Below are 19,003 nucleotides of genomic sequence, written 5' to 3' on the forward strand. Positions count from 1 at the left end.
AGGAGTGGAAACTGGATATTCTCTTTTCTATGACATTCTATAAATTAGCTTATATTATCAATACATTTATGCCGTAATCAGTTTACACTTTTGTAATTTGTTCGCGAGAGAGGATAATTTGACATCGCACCAATTGTTTCAATAGCATCGTAAATGAAGTACAGCAAACATTTGCACTTCACTTGCGGCCATTTTTCCTTTTGCTCCAGCTGCCACTGCATCATAATTACATATTTATAGTCAATATTGAAGTCAAAATCGATGATTGTTACAACAAGCTTCTAAAACGCCATCAATTTCATTCTCTTTCTTTTCTCTTTCATGCTTCGAACTGAATAATTTTCGTCATCTCAATGCGTCAATAATGCTGCAATCATATTTACTCGATATGCAATCGTTTGTAGCATTCAAACACGTCATTAACTTTGGAAATTTCTCTGTAAAAGTGTAAAAACTCAGTTCCCACACCACTAAACCAGTCTACAGCTATGCGAATCAATCGAATACAATACAATAAACGTTAAATACATAGTCGTCTCATCAAAAGTCTAAAAATAAATATATGCGCGACTCGGCGACGCATCTGATTATATAAATGTATGATATATCTGAAGGAGACTACTAATACTCTGTATGTATACTTAAATTATTCCGGCAAGCTTATTGTTCGTTATAATAGTATTTGTTGATCAGCTTGTCAAATTTAAAGTTTCGAAACGTATTCTTATTGCTGCCGATAGAATGTATCATTAGACCGAACGGAATTTGTTTTATATAATGTTTTTGTTTCTTAATTTAAAGCTTAAATCTATACCGATTCGGTCGGGCTTTGGAATTCGGAGAGTGCGTGAATTGGATTCTGCACTTTCTTTTGTGAGCCCTTCCGGACTTTGGCACGGACTTCCTCCGGTTTCTCAGGGCGCACGAGCGGTTTCTTCTCGGGCGCTTTCATCTTCCAGACGACAATAGGCGACTGTGGACAAAAAATAATAATAAATATTTAATTGCAAAAGCACAAACAAACGCTGGTAACTTACCGGCGTACTTACTTGCTATTAATCCGAATTAATTTTTAAGATAAGCATTAGGAAAAAAATGTTAAAAGAATGAGAAGAGAATTTTTTTCCGGTTTTTGAGATTTACAAAGAGAAATAAAGATAAAACTTACAGCAACAATTCCTGGTTGTCGAGGATATTTCGTTGAAGCGACGTAGGAAGCCGTCACCGTCAACACGACAGCGTTCATCAAGTTCTTCGCTGCTTGAATTAAAGATGTTGCGCTATCCAACTGTAAAATATTAAAATTATTTATTTTAGAAGGTTTAAACGACACTACATAGACGCGATGTCGCTGACAAAAACCTAAAACCCGCAGAGAGAAGAGCAAAATGCTTCGAGACGCGACTTTTCTGCAGAACGACTCTGAATAGTCAAAGCACCGTAGTTTTTCTATGCTGCGCTTGACTACCTGCGGACTACCTGCAAAAAGTGGTGGGGGTAGATGCGACAGTACACGGTTTGCGCGCGTAGCATTGGCAGGCGCACATACCCCCAGCACTTTTTCACCACTAGCAACTACGGTGCCCTGAACCTGAGTCCTCCTGCAGAAAAGTCGCGCCAAAGCTCTCCAGGCTCTTCTCGACTCTGTTTTCGGTGTGTCGTGACGTTTTCTGCTAGTAAAACACAAATATTTTCTCCAACTTACCCCAGAAACAATCAATTCTCCACTGATATTCTGCACATCAGCCTTCACCTTGCTGGTGATACTAATCTGATGACAATACAGATTAATCCTTTGTAGATACGCCAACAGATCCTTTTTGGTAGAACTCTCCGGGCATTGATCCGCAATCTGCTTCGTCAGCTTGTCCAGTTTATTACCAGCCTCGGAGATCTTCTTCGCCGCATTGATAACATCCATGGTGGTCTTGAGCGGGCCACGTCCTCGGGTAAAATCTGTCATTTCCATCATAATCATGCACATGTGCTTCGCCAGCACGACAATATCATTGCCAGTATCGTCCCACTTCGCTACCTCACGATCAAACTTGAGCTTCTCGGAGCGGAAGAACTCTACTTGCTGTAGAATCTTCTGTTTGTCTTCTTCGGGCATCTTACCCATAGCTTCACGAGCTGTGGTAATACCACTAATGTCGGGGTATTCATCAACGCCGTGTTCACCAGTGTGTGCACTCGCTAAAAACATAAAATTTTAAAATAAAAGATTTTTTTAAACATAATATTTTATTAAACTTACATTTACTCCTCGTCTCCAAAGTGTAATTCTCATCCAATTCGACATCTTCCGGATCCAAATCTTCATCAGCGCGATTCATAAGCACCGCCCTTCGAATTTCCCTCACGCCATCATAAACCAAACGCGACGCATCGATAAAATCATTCTCATCCACATCTTTCTGCGGATTACTAGCAAGCGCCGACACTGCCACTGACACCCTCTGCCCAAACTTGGGCATTACTTGCTCATTCAAAACCTTGACAGCTTCCAACACCCTCTTGGTGTAGATACATGGCTCGTAATTGTCCATTTCAGCAGCGACAACATTACAAACACGCTGTGAACGTCCTCGTATACCGCCGGCAGTACGTTCCAGTGTATCGCTATCGCCCTCCTGGAGTGCCAACACACATTTATTCACATCTTCCAGGATGTGATTCTCGGACACCGCTAGGAAATCATCGATCGTGGTAATATCATCCACGGCTTCAGTCAGAATGCGCACTTGGTTCTCCCAAGCCTCTTTAAATGCAAGCATATTCTCCTGTGCTACTTTACTACGCGGGCGAACTGCAAGAATGCGCGCAGCGTTGATCACCTCCGGGCACAGATTGTCAATCTGCGCGGCGGCGTAGCGCACCATTTTGACGCCGTCTTCGTTGTTGGACATGCTGCAGACAAGATTGGCGACCTCGACGAGTTTATTCGAATGTTCTGTGAAGACAATCGCGTTTTCATCGACTTCCTTTTCGTTTCCAGTCTGCGCTGCTTTGATAAGGATCAAAAGCGGCAGATTTGTCTCCAGAAAACTGTAAATTTAATCAAAATTAATATCAGGAAGTATAAATGAGTAGACAGTTAGTTGAAACTCACTTTAGAGCAACAAAACTTTGCAAAAAAAGAGAAATTATTGAACAAACTTTGCAAATTTCAAGTTATTAGTGAAAAAAACACTATAAATTGTTGTAATTACCTGTCGGAGACGTGATCTACCACTGCTTTGCGTAGTTGACGACGCAAATCTTTAGTTTTGCGTCCCATGTGGTCGATAGCACGACCCAGACCGTCGCTTGGGTCCTTATTACCCATCTGCAACGCAACAAATTCAAGCTACAATCAAAACTTTGCAAAACTCTCACACACAAATACACACATTGTGCTAAGCTTGATGATTGAAGTGATTGTACAAGCAAATTTGTCAGATTACGTTGGTTTCTTTGATGTTTGAGTGTAGAAATTAAACAAAAGTGCACAGAATCAAACATGAAATGGTATTTACCCGTGTACCTCCATGTAAAACTTGCAATTGCTGAGGGCGCGAGGCAAGTGTTAAACAAACAAGACCACACACACGAGATTAATGAGTTTAATGTTAAATTCGCAAACTTTCCAAATGCTGAATTGAATATTGAAAGTATTATGTATTGAAAAGTGTGTACTTACGTTCGACATGTATTCGGAGAGCAAGTCCTGGAGGGCTTGACGCACCGCGTTACATTCAGCGACAATGCGTTCACGGCGTTCATCGCGCGTGCAACTTGAATCAGCCATTAGGGCCGCGCCGCTGATGATGCTCTCCAGGCGTTCTTCAAGTGAAGGACGAGTGTGGACTTCATTGTAGGCCAGTGGTTCCATTTCCATACGTTCCTAAAGATTTGAAAATGAATTATTTAAAGAAAAGTGTGGAAAATGTTATAAAAATCATTAAATGTAAAGCAAGTTATTGTAGAAGGAGATTTTGAAGTTAAATATAATATTTTAAAGCACAATTTTCACTAGTTCTTCATAATTAGGCATAAATAACTCCAAAACTCTAAAATATTTGCAATAAAAGGAAATAATTTTGTCATTTTTAAACAAATTTTTCTAAATTCTTCTTCTTTGGAATATCAAAATCTGAACTATTTTTGCATATTTAGCTATAAATTAAACAAAAAAATCGCAAAAATTTACACTAAAACGACGTAATTTTGTCATTTTTGAATAAATCTTCCTAAATTTTGATCAAAATAATGCTAGAACATAAAAATCTTATCTAATTTTGCATATTTGGCCATAAATTAAATCAAAAATCTCGAAAATTTACCGTAAAACAACATAATTTTTTCATTTTTGAACAAATTTTCCTAAATTCTGACCAAAATAATGCTAGAACATAAAAATCTTAACCAATTTTGCATATTTAGCCATAAATTAATCCAAAAATCTTCAATTTTGCATTAAAACAACATAATTATGTCATTTTTAAACAGATTTTCCTATATACCTGTCCAAATAATTCTAAACATATCAAAATCTCCCATTGAAAGCAGAAAACCTTTGTAAAACTCTTCAAAACAAACTTTTTAAAAGCCTCTCAACACACAACATACTTCCTCAAGTGCAAGCACGAAGTTTAAAAGTTCCCTATCTGGAGATTGACACAACTAAATTAATATAATATAGATTTATATAAAAAGTACAAAATCTAACAAAAAATTTACTCACATCAAAGTCATCCAACGCCGCAGCAAGTTCCCCAGGCCCATCATAAGGATTCTGCGACGGTTGTGGTGTACGCCCTTGCGCTACATCACTAATCGTGTTCACCGCCTCGCAGACTTGCTTCAAAACGTAGTCGCGATTGGCTTTCGCCGCCGCCAATTCCGGATGACGCACGTAAACCTTCGACGCCGTCAACAACATTGTCGAATGCTTCTTGAGCACTGCTCTGGCCGCAGCAAGATCATCCGGAGCTGTGGATCTTTCAGCTCTTGCTGACGTTTCGCAGCTTGATTCATAAGTTCGTTTGCATTATGTCCAAAGGCTTTAATATTGTCTAAAAGCTCTCCTTGGCTTGAAGCATCGCGTAGTTTCTGTAAGTCATCTTCAACGACGCGTAAAGACTTGAGCAAAGGTGTACATCCACCATGTCAGCCAGAATTAACAATCTGGTGACAGCAGAGAGTAAATTTCTCGCTGCCCTCACCATGTTTCCTCTCTTCAGAGAAGAACAAGGATCTTCGGAGAATTCTCGCGCTGCAATACTCATCGCATTACCTGTTTTGCGGACTTCGTCAACGGCGGAAAGCATCTCCTGCGTGATATCTTTGTTTTCATACGCGATTTGTTCACCTTTCTGGATGAAATTCTCGGTGGCTTTCTCGACGGTGCTTACAAGTGCATTCGCACGCTTAGACTTGCCTTTCTTTTTCTTGGATGGACCCTTGGTGTTAACCAATGTGGTCACTTGCAACACCAGCGGTTCGAGTGTCTTCTCCACAGACATGGTGCGAATCTCCAAGTTCTTGGGATCCCATTTCAGCCCGAAGTGGTCGGCCATCGTCGGTGGTTGAGTTGTTGAGCTGCAAGACAAACAATTGACAATCACGACTGCGACTTGCTTGTTTGATTGTGTGCTGAATGACGAAATGGGCGTTGTAGTGGTAAAGGTGTACGTACCTTTCGTTGGCACAGTTGAGCGGTGTGTAAACGGATAGAAAAACACTACGGATAGAAATCGGCGTGAAACAATGCGCCCGCACCAAGTATGAATCACATCAGTGCGTCAGCGTCGAAGTGTTGGGGATGATGAGATGATTGCGCGGTGCTGCGGGAAAGACGGCGGCACCACTCCCACTCAAATTGCTGCGCAAGTATCACGCACCGCGCTCTTTCCCACTTATTCTATTCCATAAATCGCCATCTTACTTAGAAATACTTCCAGTATTCAACACCAGGTAGCGTTGCCCTGCACACAAACTGGTATTTCTTATCAATTTAAGCAAGGAAACAACGCAACATGTTTAATTTAATAAGTATTACGTAGATTTAGTGTGTAGATAAACTGATATCTGTTGATAAATGCGCGAAATAAAATATAATGCACATTTACTACCTTATTAGGGTTAGCTGGCCTTGTCGAGTGGCATTTGTTTAATGAATTTAATACACACGTTCCACTTTCGTTTCTCTGCTTCTCGCAACTAGTTAGCATTAAACAATCGCCACGGCCGCGTCTACGGATGAAATGTAGACCGGCGCCGGAACGCTGATTGCGTTTGTTTTTTCTACTTGTTAATGCGCTTGATACGAGTGGAAGATTTTCAAACAAACGCGCAGCGCTTGGTAATTCGTTCAAATGACGACGAGTCAGAAGCGCAAGAAGATGCGCAACTATTTTACCGTATTCGCCGTGCTGGCAGTATTACTCGCCGGGTTTATAATTTACGTTTGCGCACCCGGAACAGAGACATTACAATTAGTACACGTAGTAAGTACATACCTGACTAGTAATTAAATTAGTAAAAAATTAAACTGTGAGACCGGAAATTTTAAAAGTTGTTTAGACATGGCGAACGCTCACCGTCATCTTCATATACAAATGATCCGTATAAAAACCACAAATGGCCGGGAGGTTGGGATCAGTTGAGTATTGTAAGTTGGTTATGTTCAACATAACCTCAAATTCAAACTGTGTTTAAAATTTTAAGACTGGAAAGAAACAAGAATATGCATTAGGTTTAGAATTACGCAGAAGATACCAAAACTTCTTACAAAATGAATACGATCCGAGAGTATTCCTAATGGAGAGTAGTTATGCTGATAGATGTTTAATGAGCGCGCAACTTTTATTGGCTGGGTTGTTTCCACCCTCTGGTGGTGAAATCTGGAATGAAAATTTACGTTGGCAGCCTATTCCGGTACACAGCGTACCAAGAAACATGGATAATGTAAGTTGGCATTATTTAATTAATAATAAAATGACTAAAAATTTATAAATTGGTAGAAAATAGCAATAAAACGAAGTTGTCCTGCATTCCAACGTGCTCTCAACGAATCCTACGCGACTCTTGCCGAATCAAACGTGGAAAACCGTCAACTTTATGATTACCTCTCCGAGAACACCGGTGATGAAATTCGTGACATCCGCACATTGGAAACACTTTACAATACGCTGGAAATTGAACAGTTGAATGGTTTCCAACTCCCCGAATGGACAAACAGCGTGTTTCCCTCAAAAATGAAAGACTTAGCGGCGTCCAGTCTTGCGTTGTTCACTAAAACAATCGAAATGAAGCGGTTGCATGGCGGTGTGTTAGCAAAAGAAATTCTTACCAACATGGAGATGAAAGCGTTGCAGAAATTAACACCTAATCGCAAAATGATTATGTATTCCGGGCATGATTTAACGATTGTTACACTGTTGAGAGTTTTCGGGTTTCCAGAATTGATTAAACCCGATTTTGGTGCGACAGTTATCATTGAATTACATAAATATACAGCGGAGGAGGATCATATAGTTAAGGTAAACATAATTTTACAGAAAATCTTAATATTTGTGACGAAATTAATTTGGTTTTAGTTCTTTTACTTGGAAAATCCAAATGGAAAAGCCACAGAACTACATTTGGAAGGTTGTCGAAAAAATGGCTGCCATTTGACACGAGTAAAAGAATTGCTGCAACCAGTATTACCAGAAAATTGGGAACAGGAATGCCTAACATAAAAAATGCTCAAATTACACAAATAAAAATCATTAAATTAATACCAAAATGGCCGCTACTCGAATATCAACCATTTTGGTTGCTGAAATAAACACAAATAAAATATTTTTTTAATTATATTGAGTATCATACTGCATATAATACATCGAAATAAACTTACTTAATGTAGCGGTTTTTCTGTTCGTTAGTATTTGTTAATTGCTGTCTGTCATTGCGCACGCAAAAGTATTATAAACAAAAGAGAAAAAATACATCCGTACATGTACGGAGAGCTATCGTTATACAGATCTATCAATAGACAACTAAATTGTATCAACCGGGGCAAAATATAAAGGCGTCAAAATGTGGTAATTATGTAGTAAAATGTGATCGTATGTAATGATGTCAATGTTGATTTGTACATAAACTTGTCTCGTGCGTGTTGTATATATTGCTTTGCATTGATTGTTGATCGATGAGAATAAATAGAAGTTGAGAGTTCACGCGGGAAAGATTCTGTGATGTGTGTGTGTGTGTGTGTACATACATATTATAAATGAAGAAAAAAACAAACAAACAACTAAAATAAGACATTATCAACTAGATAGATAATATAAACATGTTTTGATCAAGGAAATAAATGTGTCGTCTTTGGTTTAAGAGAAGATCTGTACAGAAACAAACGAAAGATGAGAGAAATACATAAAAACAAAATGGCGGTCGGGTGAATGTGGTGTGTGTGGGTGTGGTTTAAACTCGATGATCATATAAGTATTTGTTACGAATCCCTAAAACTATAAGACACTGGTATATTCGAATATTTCGTCGTTCTCCCGCACATAAAACTGCATTCCAAGGCTTTTTACTATCACTCATTTAGTGCTTAACGCTGAGAATTGAATCATCGATCAGATCTACTCTATCATATTATAACATTCCGTTTGTTATTAAAAGCTGCCGAATTCTTATGATATGTCGATATTGTCAATTCATCATATTTAAATCTATGTATTATAAAGCTATAATCACATTTTCATTTCAATGTCAACCAGAATAAGATGAACTGTGTTTGAAAAGCAAAATGTGCTCGGTTACGGTGTGGGTTTGATCAAAATCGCCGTTAAAAATTAATCTCATTACATTTTACAATTATAATACAATTTACACAAGTATTACGGATGAGTAGAAGCACTTGGTACGAATATTAATAACTACTAAACTCATCTCCCCTCCTCCGCTCGCCGCGCATAACATTATAAAATACCTTTGAAATATTCGAGTAAACAAAAATAGAGCATCTGCGAAAAATTTCGTTAATTTTGGTTTCTCGTTACGCATTCTTTAGAAATTTTCATTTTTATCACAATCATTTTCTTAATAAATTTTTCATCTCTATGTTTGACATAAATATTCAAGCCAAGTTGTCGGTTGTAGTTTTTTTCGTTTTGAACAAAAATCGTATCACAAATTCATCATCTTGCACAATATCTATATATATATCTGGACAGAAAGGTGAGCAGCAGCCTGAGTGGTTCGGATCGGCGGTGTGTGTGTGTGTATTTATATGTGTGTTGAGTCGGATGCCTTACAGATACAGAATCAATGATAATGAATTAATTACAATCTACACCTATCCAGGCCACAAAATGGCACGCACACAAACATATTTCTTTTTCTATCGTTTTCTCTGCCTTTTTTCTAAATATAACCTCAAATGTTTTCCTTGTTCGTCATTATTATTTTTTTACTTTAGCTTTTAAGTTCACAGCCAAACACGTTTTTAAAAAACTTTTTACACAACTAGTCCGTAAACAAAATACTGAATTTCGTTTTCGTTTAATAATGTCAATAATGCTAACTTGTGCAATCATGCGCGCCGCAAGCGCGACTCTTACTTATGACTTAATTCACGATTTTTTTAGATCTATACAACAAATTTATGGCATAAATAGGTGTGAATTTCTTCTTCTTTCTCTCTTCCTCCTCCCCCCTCCACTCTGCGTCGCTTTGTACACTATACAATCGTATATAATAATATTAATAAGAATAAACCTACGGCATTGATTAACATCTAATAAGTTAAATTCTTAATTTCACACTCATTTACCCCACCGGCATCAAATTATTATCGTCGTAATCTTCGTTTCAACATTCGTCTTTTGATTCTCATTACCTGCTTGGTTTTGCAAAATTGCGTCATTTATAAATATCTCTTATGTACAGTACTAATCTATTCGCATAATAAGCAATATTACCTTGTAAATTGTAAAAATAAAGACAAACATATGTAAGCGCGCCGACTAAATAAGACTAAGTGCGTAGTTAAAGCAATCGATCGATACAAAACGCGTGTATCTGTATATACTTAATGTAAAACGTGTCGAAAATGCAATGTGTGATGTCATACAGACCGTACTCAAGCGAATATCAGTTGAGGAATTTACGGCAGCGGCGCGTGCCGCACGAGCACGGTATTTTATCCTCTTCGAATGGGAATTTGTAGTCGTAGGTGAGTTCTTCGCCGCAGATAATCTTGCGCAGCGCGAAGATGATAATGTGTTTGTTGCCGAGGATCTCAACGACTTTCGAGTAACAATTTGGCTGTAAAAAATGGAAAACAAACATATGCAACCCAAATTACATTTCAAAATGGCGTATAATACACTTACGTCGCATGAATGATTGATGAATCTCGCCGCGTTGCCCTTCATCGTCGCATCCACGACGAGATTATCGTCAATGCGGAACATGTAGCAACCGATGCCTTTGGTATTGTAGTATTTTTCACGTTTATCAGTTAAAACTGAACGAATTACCTGCAAAATATACATAATAAGCATATGAAAGTATAAAAAAATAGAAAAACTAACCTCTCCAGCATATTCAATAACCATTTCGGCTGATTCAATATCTCGCAGGGGAAAACAAGCCGCGGCCGTGAATGTCTGATCTATAAACACCAACGGAATACTTGGAAATCACCCGGAGAGCTCTGAATCGCATCGCCATTGGTAAACTACTGCTGGCGTTTTTCCTAAACAAGATATAAAGTTAATTTAACACAAATTTCATCAACTTTCCAGGTTACTTACTTCAAAATGGCGTCGAGATCATACATCTCCAAAGTTCTATGTTTGGAAGACAACCACCCGAACATGTCATACTTTTCTCGATGATTATCATACGCTACACATCTCCTGGCGCTGTCTTCATCATCATCATCTTCGAACTGATACGGATCTTTAGGTTTATGATATAGTGGTTTGTACTGTTTGCATTTAACAGCGTCGGGTAATTGTTCAATTAAAAACCTTAAACCTTTCGTTTTCAATCCCATAATGTCCAAATCATTGAAAGCCCTCAACGCCACATCTGGTAATGGTGGTAGATTGTGAGATGCGCGTGCTGCTTGCACTTCAGCGAAGACTTTCCTCCAAATTTGCGGCAGGGATGTCGCCGTGTACTCAAAACCATCGGTGGATTCAATTTTGAAGAAAATCGAAGTAGTATTAGGCCGTTTCGAGGAGTATTTGGGTTCATGCACGGTGGAATCACACAGAATATTCTCCTTGTTCTGTTCAGAACGTAGTGGAAGCAGCGGTTGTTTAGGTTTAATAGGTCGCAAAGGTACCACCGGGATTTTATTTACTTTCAGAACTTCGGGTTTATCTTCTTTTACCTCCACTTTTTTAACTTCAATTTTCTGCGGGCTTTTCTTCATCTCCACCTTTTTCGGTGACAGTTTAATATCGTTCGGTTCCAGTTTATGCACCTTGGCCAACAGCGGCATATCCCTACCTTTCTCCTTCGATCGCATCTTGAGCTCATCCACATTCACCTGTTTCACTTCCAGTTTGTAAGTTAATTGTGGTTCTATAGGAAGCGCCTGCGGTATCTTCTGATGATGATGTTTGGGTATAATCACCTCACCAATCACCGTAATCTTACTCTCAGTCTTTTCCAGCACAGGCTCCACTGGTTTCTTCTGCGTAGTTGATGTCTGCATAGGCAGGACTCTACTCATAGGCCGCGCAGGTTGCACCTGAATGATTGGTTTGGGTGTAGGTGTGACAATATTCGTGGGTATACCTTGTTCAGGCACGAATGGCGCAACCGGAAGTGTAATACTATTGGTACTTGTACTATTTGCCGAGTTGGTAGTCGCGGAATTCAGTGAATTCATAACAGGCGCTGTTGTAATGAGATTATTACCCAAGAGATTACCAGATGAAGATACAGCAGAGGTTGTAATGACCTGCAAATTTTTCATTTCAGGTTGTTGCTGTTGTTGATGTTGTTGAAGCTGTGGCGTCGTGGTAACCTTTATCGGAATAGTAATCTTCTGTTGTTGCGGTTGTTGTAAAGGTGGCGCCACACTACCAACCGGAATCTGTTGTTGTATCTGTTGTGGTTGTGGTTGTATAGTAACCGGAGTAGCAACATGATGTTGCTGGATAGGCGCAGCTTTGATTTGTAAATTCTGCAGTTGTTGTACATTCGGCAAAGATGTCTGAATCTGTATCTGAGATGGTTGTACCTGCTGTACTTGTTGCACCTGTGGTGGCACCTGGACATTATTCACAACCTGGTTCTGATTCACCTGATTAACCAAAACATACGCGCCATCTAGACATGGCTCCAGCTTTGAAGTCTGGAATACTTGTGTAGTCGCTGAATAACTGCTATTCGTGGTCATCATACCAGGCATCGCAGTGGGGAGAAAATGCTGACTCTGCATGACTGTTGTTTGAACAGTTTCTATACCGTAATACACCGGTTGCATTTGTGGAGGCGCCCAGATCATAGACCCATTACTATCAATCACAATCTGACCAGTCTCGACCCGCTGAGGAATAATCATCGTCGGTTGCATCTGTGGAACATTCTGCACCAAACTAAGAAAGTTATTATCCGGGAGTTGCACCAGTTGTGTTGTTGGTTGTGATTGTACTGAATTCACATGCGGTGCGACTACATACTGTACATTTTGATTGGCATTCTGTTGAAAACCGCTGGCATCCACGAATGGCAACATATTCATACTCATACCATTCACTGTATTAATACCCGAAGGTATTTGTTGTAAGATAACAGGTTGACTTTGTGAAATCTGTGGTAGAACCTGTACAACTCGTTGTTGTGGTGCGACAATCGGACGTTTTGATATAACAGAGCGCGGTTTTGGTACTACGCGTTTCTGAATCAACTGTTGCTGGTGTTGTGGACGCACCAGCAACTGATTCTGTTGAAGATTCAAAACAGGGCCTAATAATTTCGGATCTAGGTTAATAAAATTTACATCTTGAGCAGTCGCGAAAGGTAATGCTTGTGCCTGCTGTTGTTGATGTTGAACTGGTTGCAGAATCGGTTCGATATTCAACGACTGCCCCAACACCTGTCCGTTTTGAATACTGTCAACAGGAATAATACATTGTAACAAACCATTGTCCACGACGCCATGTTGACTGGTGACTATATTCGCCATGTTGGGTTTCACACCTTGCGCCTGATGACTATGATAGTTATAAACCACACCGGAATCTTGTACTCCTTGTACGGTTTGTGTCTTCGCTTCAAGTATCGTCTGAGTATTCAATGTATTCAGGACAGTAGAAGTTGATTTTATCTGATTTTGCGCTGTTGCTGTTGTTGCAGCTTGAAATGAAAAGATTCATAGATGACTGATTGTTCTTCGGTTGTAATTCCGCTCGCTTCTTCATTCTCACTCTCGCTGGTAAACATGGCGGCGTCGCAGTTCTCCAGATGGCGCTCATAGCTAATCTTGGTGCGATATGTGCATCGACATTTCGCACATTTGACATTCCCGTCTTCTGCCCATGGATCTTCCACCTCATGCGTTGGTGATGCGCATTCTGAACCAGAATCACAAGCACCATCAACTTGTACAATCTGCATGAAGGAAGGTGTTGTAATTTTCCTTTTCTTTATAGCTGGTGATAGTGTATTGTCAAGGTGAAGATACGCTAGACTACAAGATCTGTTCTGGTCTTTAATCTTCTGAAAAACCTCCGATTTTGATCGTTTTAATTCTCTCACACTCACTGATGTCTCCTTATCCTTCGCATCTGTCAATTGCTCATCTTTTTCGTTCATATTCAAACTCATATTATCATTACTATTGATCTCATTCCTGAATTCCAGATTCATGAGTTCCTCGTACTCCTTGAGCATATCCTGCATTGACAGGCCCTCTAACAAATCATGCGGGAGTTCTTCCAGGATGGCGTCTGTCAATTCCGGGGATAAAATGTCACCTGCATTCTGCGGTTCTTCGTAATCTTCAAACTCGTAAATATCCGAACGTTCGCGATCATCTTTCTGCCACAGACTCACTTCTTTTAACTTTCTCTCAACGATATTCTTCGGTAGCGAATGATCCACAGTGAAATTTCGATCTATATATGTCTCCGTAGATGAATTAAACACAGAAGTTGTTATTTTATAAGGTACCAACTTCCATGGTTCATTCGTAGACCAAAATAACCTCGAGCAGACAAACCCCACCGGAATAATCGCATCCACTGTATCCGAAATACTCGGGATGACTTTACCCAATGATAAAACCGATAATGCGCCGACCATATAATGAACTTTCTCGCGATCAGCCAACTTCTTCTTTTTTGTATCCACTTCGATGTACACCGATCGTCTGATGGCGAAATCATGCGGATTCGTAATAAGCGTAACGTTGAAATCTTTAGTTGGGTCATGCACGTGACAGTACATTGTTCTGTCCGCGTTGAAATGACAATTGGCTTTCTGTGCGCACGGAAAGTGATAAGTCTGATAGCAGCCTTTCAGACAGCAGCCAACCGACGCGCCTTTCTGTTTGCATTGCGCGCAGCGTATCGAGCGGCCGCGTATAATCGCGCTTTGTACATTCTGCAAAGAGCCGTCAATCTCTTCGTAGACTTCGGAAGACCACAAAGCGCAATTCGCGTGAATCCACTCATTCTGCCCGCAGTATAATAACCTAGCTTCTTGTTCAGGTAGGCCATCACCGATGCCTTTACACAGGTTGCATACTCGCGTGTCGATTGTTTCGATACTTTGGAAATCGTCGGGATATCCGTCGATTTCAAAGTTATCGAAATTTTTCGTCGTCTTACCTTCGTGATCTGCGGTTGTTTTGTTCAGGTCTTCTTTCACGGTAGGATCAAACCACGGTAGAACATTTTTGAGTATACTATGGTAGATTTCTAGAAGTTTTCCATCGGATGTTGACTGCAGCGCGGACTCCATACTTTCATTAAACTCGTGCAAAGAAAAATATTCATTACAGTTGAGTTTGTTTTTGATTTCAACCATACGCGGCGATATTGGAAGTTTGGAATCATTCAGAAACGATGCGCTCGTGTTAAAACTATCGCCGAAATCAAATTTGTTCTTAAATGTCGTTGCGTTGTCTTGTTCTAGTTCGGTTTCAATGACGTCGACTTCGTCCTGATTGGTTGGATTGTTCGCGTCGACGAACTGCAGCCGACGCGCAGATTGCAAATGGCCGTGTATGTGCACATGCGGGGTGGATGCCTTGAGCGGAGTGAGTTTAAACGCTTCACGCGCAATACGATTCTTACTCATCAGGCGTAGAATATTGTTGAGGCAGGAACGCAGTTCCTGTTGGACGGCGCTGCGCCAAAACGGAGTCGCATCCGTGCAGCAAAGACAACAAATGAATTCGACTGATTCGGGTAAAATACTTAGGATCTGGTAGTGTTCATCGCTGAGACCTTCGCATTTCGCATGAACCCATTTATTACACTTGCCGCATTCCATCATCTATAAAATGTAAGCAAAATAATTAATTTTTAATATAAATATTGGATAAAAATAGTTGTTACCTTTGTATCGAAGTCATTGTCGTCATAACAGCATTGACAAAGTGGACAAAAGTTTCCTTTATTCCGAAGTTTGAAACATGCTAAGCACAATGCTAAATTCCCGACGAATTTTGTAATATTATCAGTACCACAACTTTTACATCGTAGACAATTTGAACAAACCTTAAAAAAACATAAAAATTTTCATTTTTTTTTAGAATAATTTTCACTTAAAAACACAAAAAATAACTTACAGTTGGTCTGTCATCAGTTCTCCACTTATGATTGAAACATTGTGGATGATACGCCTTGTGACACTTTTGACAATGAATTTTCTGCTTGTCCGCTTCACCGCAAGCACTACACTTGGTGCATTTCGGACAAACCCACGAAAATCTCTGCTCGGGGCGTTGAAATTTCGGCGGGCCTTGTTCCAGACAATACGGATGATACGGTTCGCAACATACGCAGCAATGCACCAATGTTTCTTTGCCCGCACTACCGCAAAGAAAGCAAATCGCGCGCATTGGAAACGCCTCCGTGGATATAACACCATAGCCATTGCAGACGACTTCGTCCGGGTCGTAATTCTCCCAAAAGTCTATATTCAACAGGTTGGGATTCTCCAACTGTGTAATCTTCTTACATTTCTTATTAAAGGACGGGTTTGTCTATGAAAAAACAAAGAAAATTAATAAATAATGCCAGAAATGAATGAAAAACACTTACAATCTCCATTGGAAGCATGGAAATAGGCACTGGTTGCTGTGATTGTGGTTGTTTCGGCTTCTTTTCAACGTCAAATATTACAGGCGGTGGTACAACAGGTTTCTCTGGTAATATTTCATTGATTTCCTTGGGAATATCATGATTAACACACTGGACTTCTTCAGGTTTATCAATTGCATGACATAATTCAATTTTAACATCTTTTTCTTTTGTTTTCTGTCGAATTTCCTCGATTTTATTGGATTCTTCTTTAGTTTCTTCGATTTTCAACGAGTTATTACTGGTATCCACCGGGAAAGTCGCCGGCAACTGTCCCAAAACAATCGAAGCACTTCTACAAACATGTTTCACCCTCGGTCCTTTCATATCAACTTTCGCCCGTTTTATTTCCACCACAGGTGGCGCTGGTGTCTTCTCCGGTAATTTGACATTTTTAACGTTTTGTTTGAGTCTCACCGGACGTTGCCTCAAGTTGGTATTAATTTGTGTACTTGGAGGTGTACTCGGTGGTGAAGTACACTCAACATTACTTGTAGTAGATGAAGAAGTAGAAGCTAATGGCGACAGAGATATTCTGGAAGAAATCGCACCAAACTCCTTCTCACCGTTTGGTGTAGATGTGGTTGCCTGCCACGACAACAATGGCAGCGAATTCGTCTCATTCGGTTGCATATACTTCGGCAATAACTGCGTTAAACTTGTTTTCAACGCCATGGGGATTTGAAAAGACCGCAAGCACAGCTTCAGCCAGCAGGCAGGACATCTACTGTTGTACTGCTGGTTGAATTTGTGCATCTGCGAGCGCACATTGGGCGGAACATGGCACAAGCCTTGTCCTTTAAGGCAATTCAACGTCGCGGTTGTGTTTGTGATCGTCGTCCGCTTTATAAGTTTCGAAATAAACTTTCTACAGGACTCACAACTAAATATATTAAACTTCCGCGCGTTTTTCACGAAGCGGTAGAATCTCACGGCACCGCAAACTCCACAAGTGATTGTCCTCGGCGAAGACGACGTGGAGACCGAAAAAGGTCCTTCGGTACTCGTACTAAAAACTTTCGACGAGTTTAACTGCAATCTGGGTTGCCTAAGCAAGACTTTACCGTGTGCTAAACTCGTCGGGCTGTCATTCGCCTTTCCATCGACTTTTTTAACTTCTGTCGTTATCAAATCGTCAGAATTGTTAATAATTTCGGCTTCGTCAGCGAAAGTGACAGTTTTATTGATGTTACACTGTCGTTTGACGCGTTTTCGTATGATACGCGTGTCCTGCTCGAGGCTGATGAAGCGTTTATTGGGTTTTATCACCCTGGAAGAGTGCACGCTTCGACTTGGAAGGACAAATTTACCAACTTCGCGCTCCTTTCGCTCTAAACGCTCGCGGCGTAAACTGCGATTCAATTGCGCGCCGCTGATTGATGTCCGGCGAGTTACTCGACTTCTTGTGAGAGGGCGTGGGTGGGGGCTGGTTGTCGCCAAAAGTCGTCCTCGCTTCTTGACAGGCGAACATTTCTTTTTCTTATTCGATGATAATTGCGTTCGCGTTCGACATACGCGTGTCGGACGTTTGTCGATTGTTTCATTTGTGGATGTTTTGAGATTTTCACTTGTTTTGTTGAGGTTGTCATTGATTGGCTGCAAAAGTAAAACAAAAAACAATTAAAATTTGTTTTTTACTGAATATTTTTTAATGCCGGTCCTGTATGTTTAGGTGGTTACAGTAAATAAACAAAACACCAACGCTTGATTCTTTTGTTTTCGTGTTTGTTTGGCGAGTTTTTTGAACGCGTGAAGAGACAAAACGCAAGGATACACGCGCCCAAGGTTACAAATTTGGTGAGTGACGAGTTTCGTGAGTTCTGCGAGGGTTCTCGGCCTCCAAAACACGCGCGGTGACTAACTAAGAAGGCGCAGCGAATCGCAAATCGGCGAAATCAGACAAAAGCGAGTTGAGCGCGTCTCGGCTGTCTATGGTCAGGGACGTTCCACGTTCGCCCGCCCGCCGTACTAGCGCGCGGCGTCCAGTTACGCACTGCGTATTTGTATACTACATACTTGGACCAAAATAATGAAATTTACATAAACAGCGCTTACCTGCCGCTCCTCATCTTCGTCGAGCTCGTCGTCGACGCCGACGGCCACCACGCTTGGATTATTGTCACTCGCGGCGGCTGTGGCCCGATTGGTCGCATTGCCGTTGGTGCTTACCGCTCCTCCCGCAGCAGCTGCAGCGGCGGCAGCCGTGGCCGAGGCAATTCCGGCGGGCGCCGGCCCCGTCGCACTGTTCGTCGCCAGCACGTTCACGCGCGTCCGGTTGCCGTGCTTGGACGGCTTGCCGGGGAACTTCGATCGTCCCATTTTCGCACACCGCGGCGCACCAGAATCACATCGCACCTGCGTTCGCCCCGGTCGCGCGGCGTCGCTCCTCGGCGTCGGCGGTCATAACAGCGTATGGCGTTCGCGGCACTCGCGGCACACGCATTCAAGCTTTGTATTGCGGACGATGCACGCGCACGCACTGCACTCGTTGTGTGTATCTTGTTTTGTGTCTCGGCGCGGGTCAGGCTTGTACGCCAAACGCCAACTGCTCGGCGCTGGAATGCGTTGCTATGGGCACGCGCACTCTCGCCAGGCGCGCTCGCTGAAATCTCGGCCAGCGGGCGGGCACGAAACGCACAAAATGTTGAAAAATGTCAAGCAGCGCCCTCTACAACAGAAAAAACCTTCAA

The 19,003-nt window shown here is 41.1% G+C and overlaps 3 protein-coding genes across 3 annotated transcripts; 1 reads left to right on the forward strand and 2 right to left on the reverse strand.

Annotated features, from left to right (window-relative positions):
* Positions 1 to 35: 35 nt before the first annotated feature.
* On the reverse strand, positions 36 to 6,256 carry LOC135797565 (catenin alpha-like). Its single transcript, XM_065309988.1, is given in 13 exon segments — positions 36 to 973; positions 1,038 to 1,052; positions 1,169 to 1,288; positions 1,706 to 2,196; positions 2,258 to 3,048; positions 3,213 to 3,328; positions 3,519 to 3,548; positions 3,683 to 3,886; positions 4,727 to 4,971; positions 4,974 to 5,135; positions 5,138 to 5,583; positions 5,681 to 5,980; positions 6,117 to 6,256. Coding segments are annotated over 11 exon segments (2,763 nt in total). The 5' UTR covers positions 5,562 to 5,583; positions 5,681 to 5,980; positions 6,117 to 6,256; the 3' UTR covers positions 36 to 808.
* A 99-nt stretch (positions 6,257 to 6,355) lies between these two features.
* LOC135797567 (prostatic acid phosphatase-like) lies at positions 6,356 to 8,207 on the forward strand. The gene is made up of 5 exons (XM_065309991.1): positions 6,356 to 6,491; positions 6,560 to 6,655; positions 6,712 to 6,951; positions 7,008 to 7,526; positions 7,584 to 8,207. The coding sequence occupies exons 1-5, from the start codon at positions 6,360 to 6,362 to the stop codon at positions 7,725 to 7,727; spliced, it is 1,131 nt and encodes a 376-aa protein (XP_065166063.1). The 5' UTR covers positions 6,356 to 6,359; the 3' UTR covers positions 7,728 to 8,207.
* On the reverse strand, positions 7,829 to 18,889 carry LOC135797563 (histone-lysine N-methyltransferase trithorax-like). Its single transcript, XM_065309986.1, is given in 10 exon segments — positions 7,829 to 10,305; positions 10,374 to 10,520; positions 10,575 to 10,622; positions 10,624 to 10,738; positions 10,797 to 13,357; positions 13,360 to 15,504; positions 15,567 to 15,728; positions 15,800 to 16,216; positions 16,275 to 17,909; positions 18,369 to 18,889. Coding segments are annotated over 10 exon segments (7,668 nt in total). The 5' UTR covers positions 18,633 to 18,889; the 3' UTR covers positions 7,829 to 10,131.
* Positions 18,890 to 19,003: the final 114 nt, after the last annotated feature.

This window comes from Atheta coriaria, unplaced genomic scaffold, assembly GCF_025399875.1.
Source record: "Atheta coriaria isolate IRGN ID8LTWV9N9 unplaced genomic scaffold, Caltech_Dcor_3.1 hic_scaffold_8_pilon, whole genome shotgun sequence".
Taxonomy (NCBI): Eukaryota; Metazoa; Arthropoda; class Insecta; order Coleoptera; family Staphylinidae; genus Dalotia; species Dalotia coriaria.

Bases quoted from the DNA above. Each gene is read 5' to 3' on its own strand.
- LOC135797567 (XM_065309991.1), top strand. From the start codon at position 6,360: ATGACGACGAGTCAGAAGCGCAAGAAGATGCGCAACTATTTTACCGTA. The intron at 6,492-6,559 runs GTAAGTACATAC...AAATTTTAAAAG, and splicing joins CATTACAATTAGTACACGTA to TTGTTTAGACATGGCGAACG. The intron at 6,656-6,711 runs GTAAGTTGGTTA...TAAAATTTTAAG, and splicing joins GTTGGGATCAGTTGAGTATT to ACTGGAAAGAAACAAGAATA.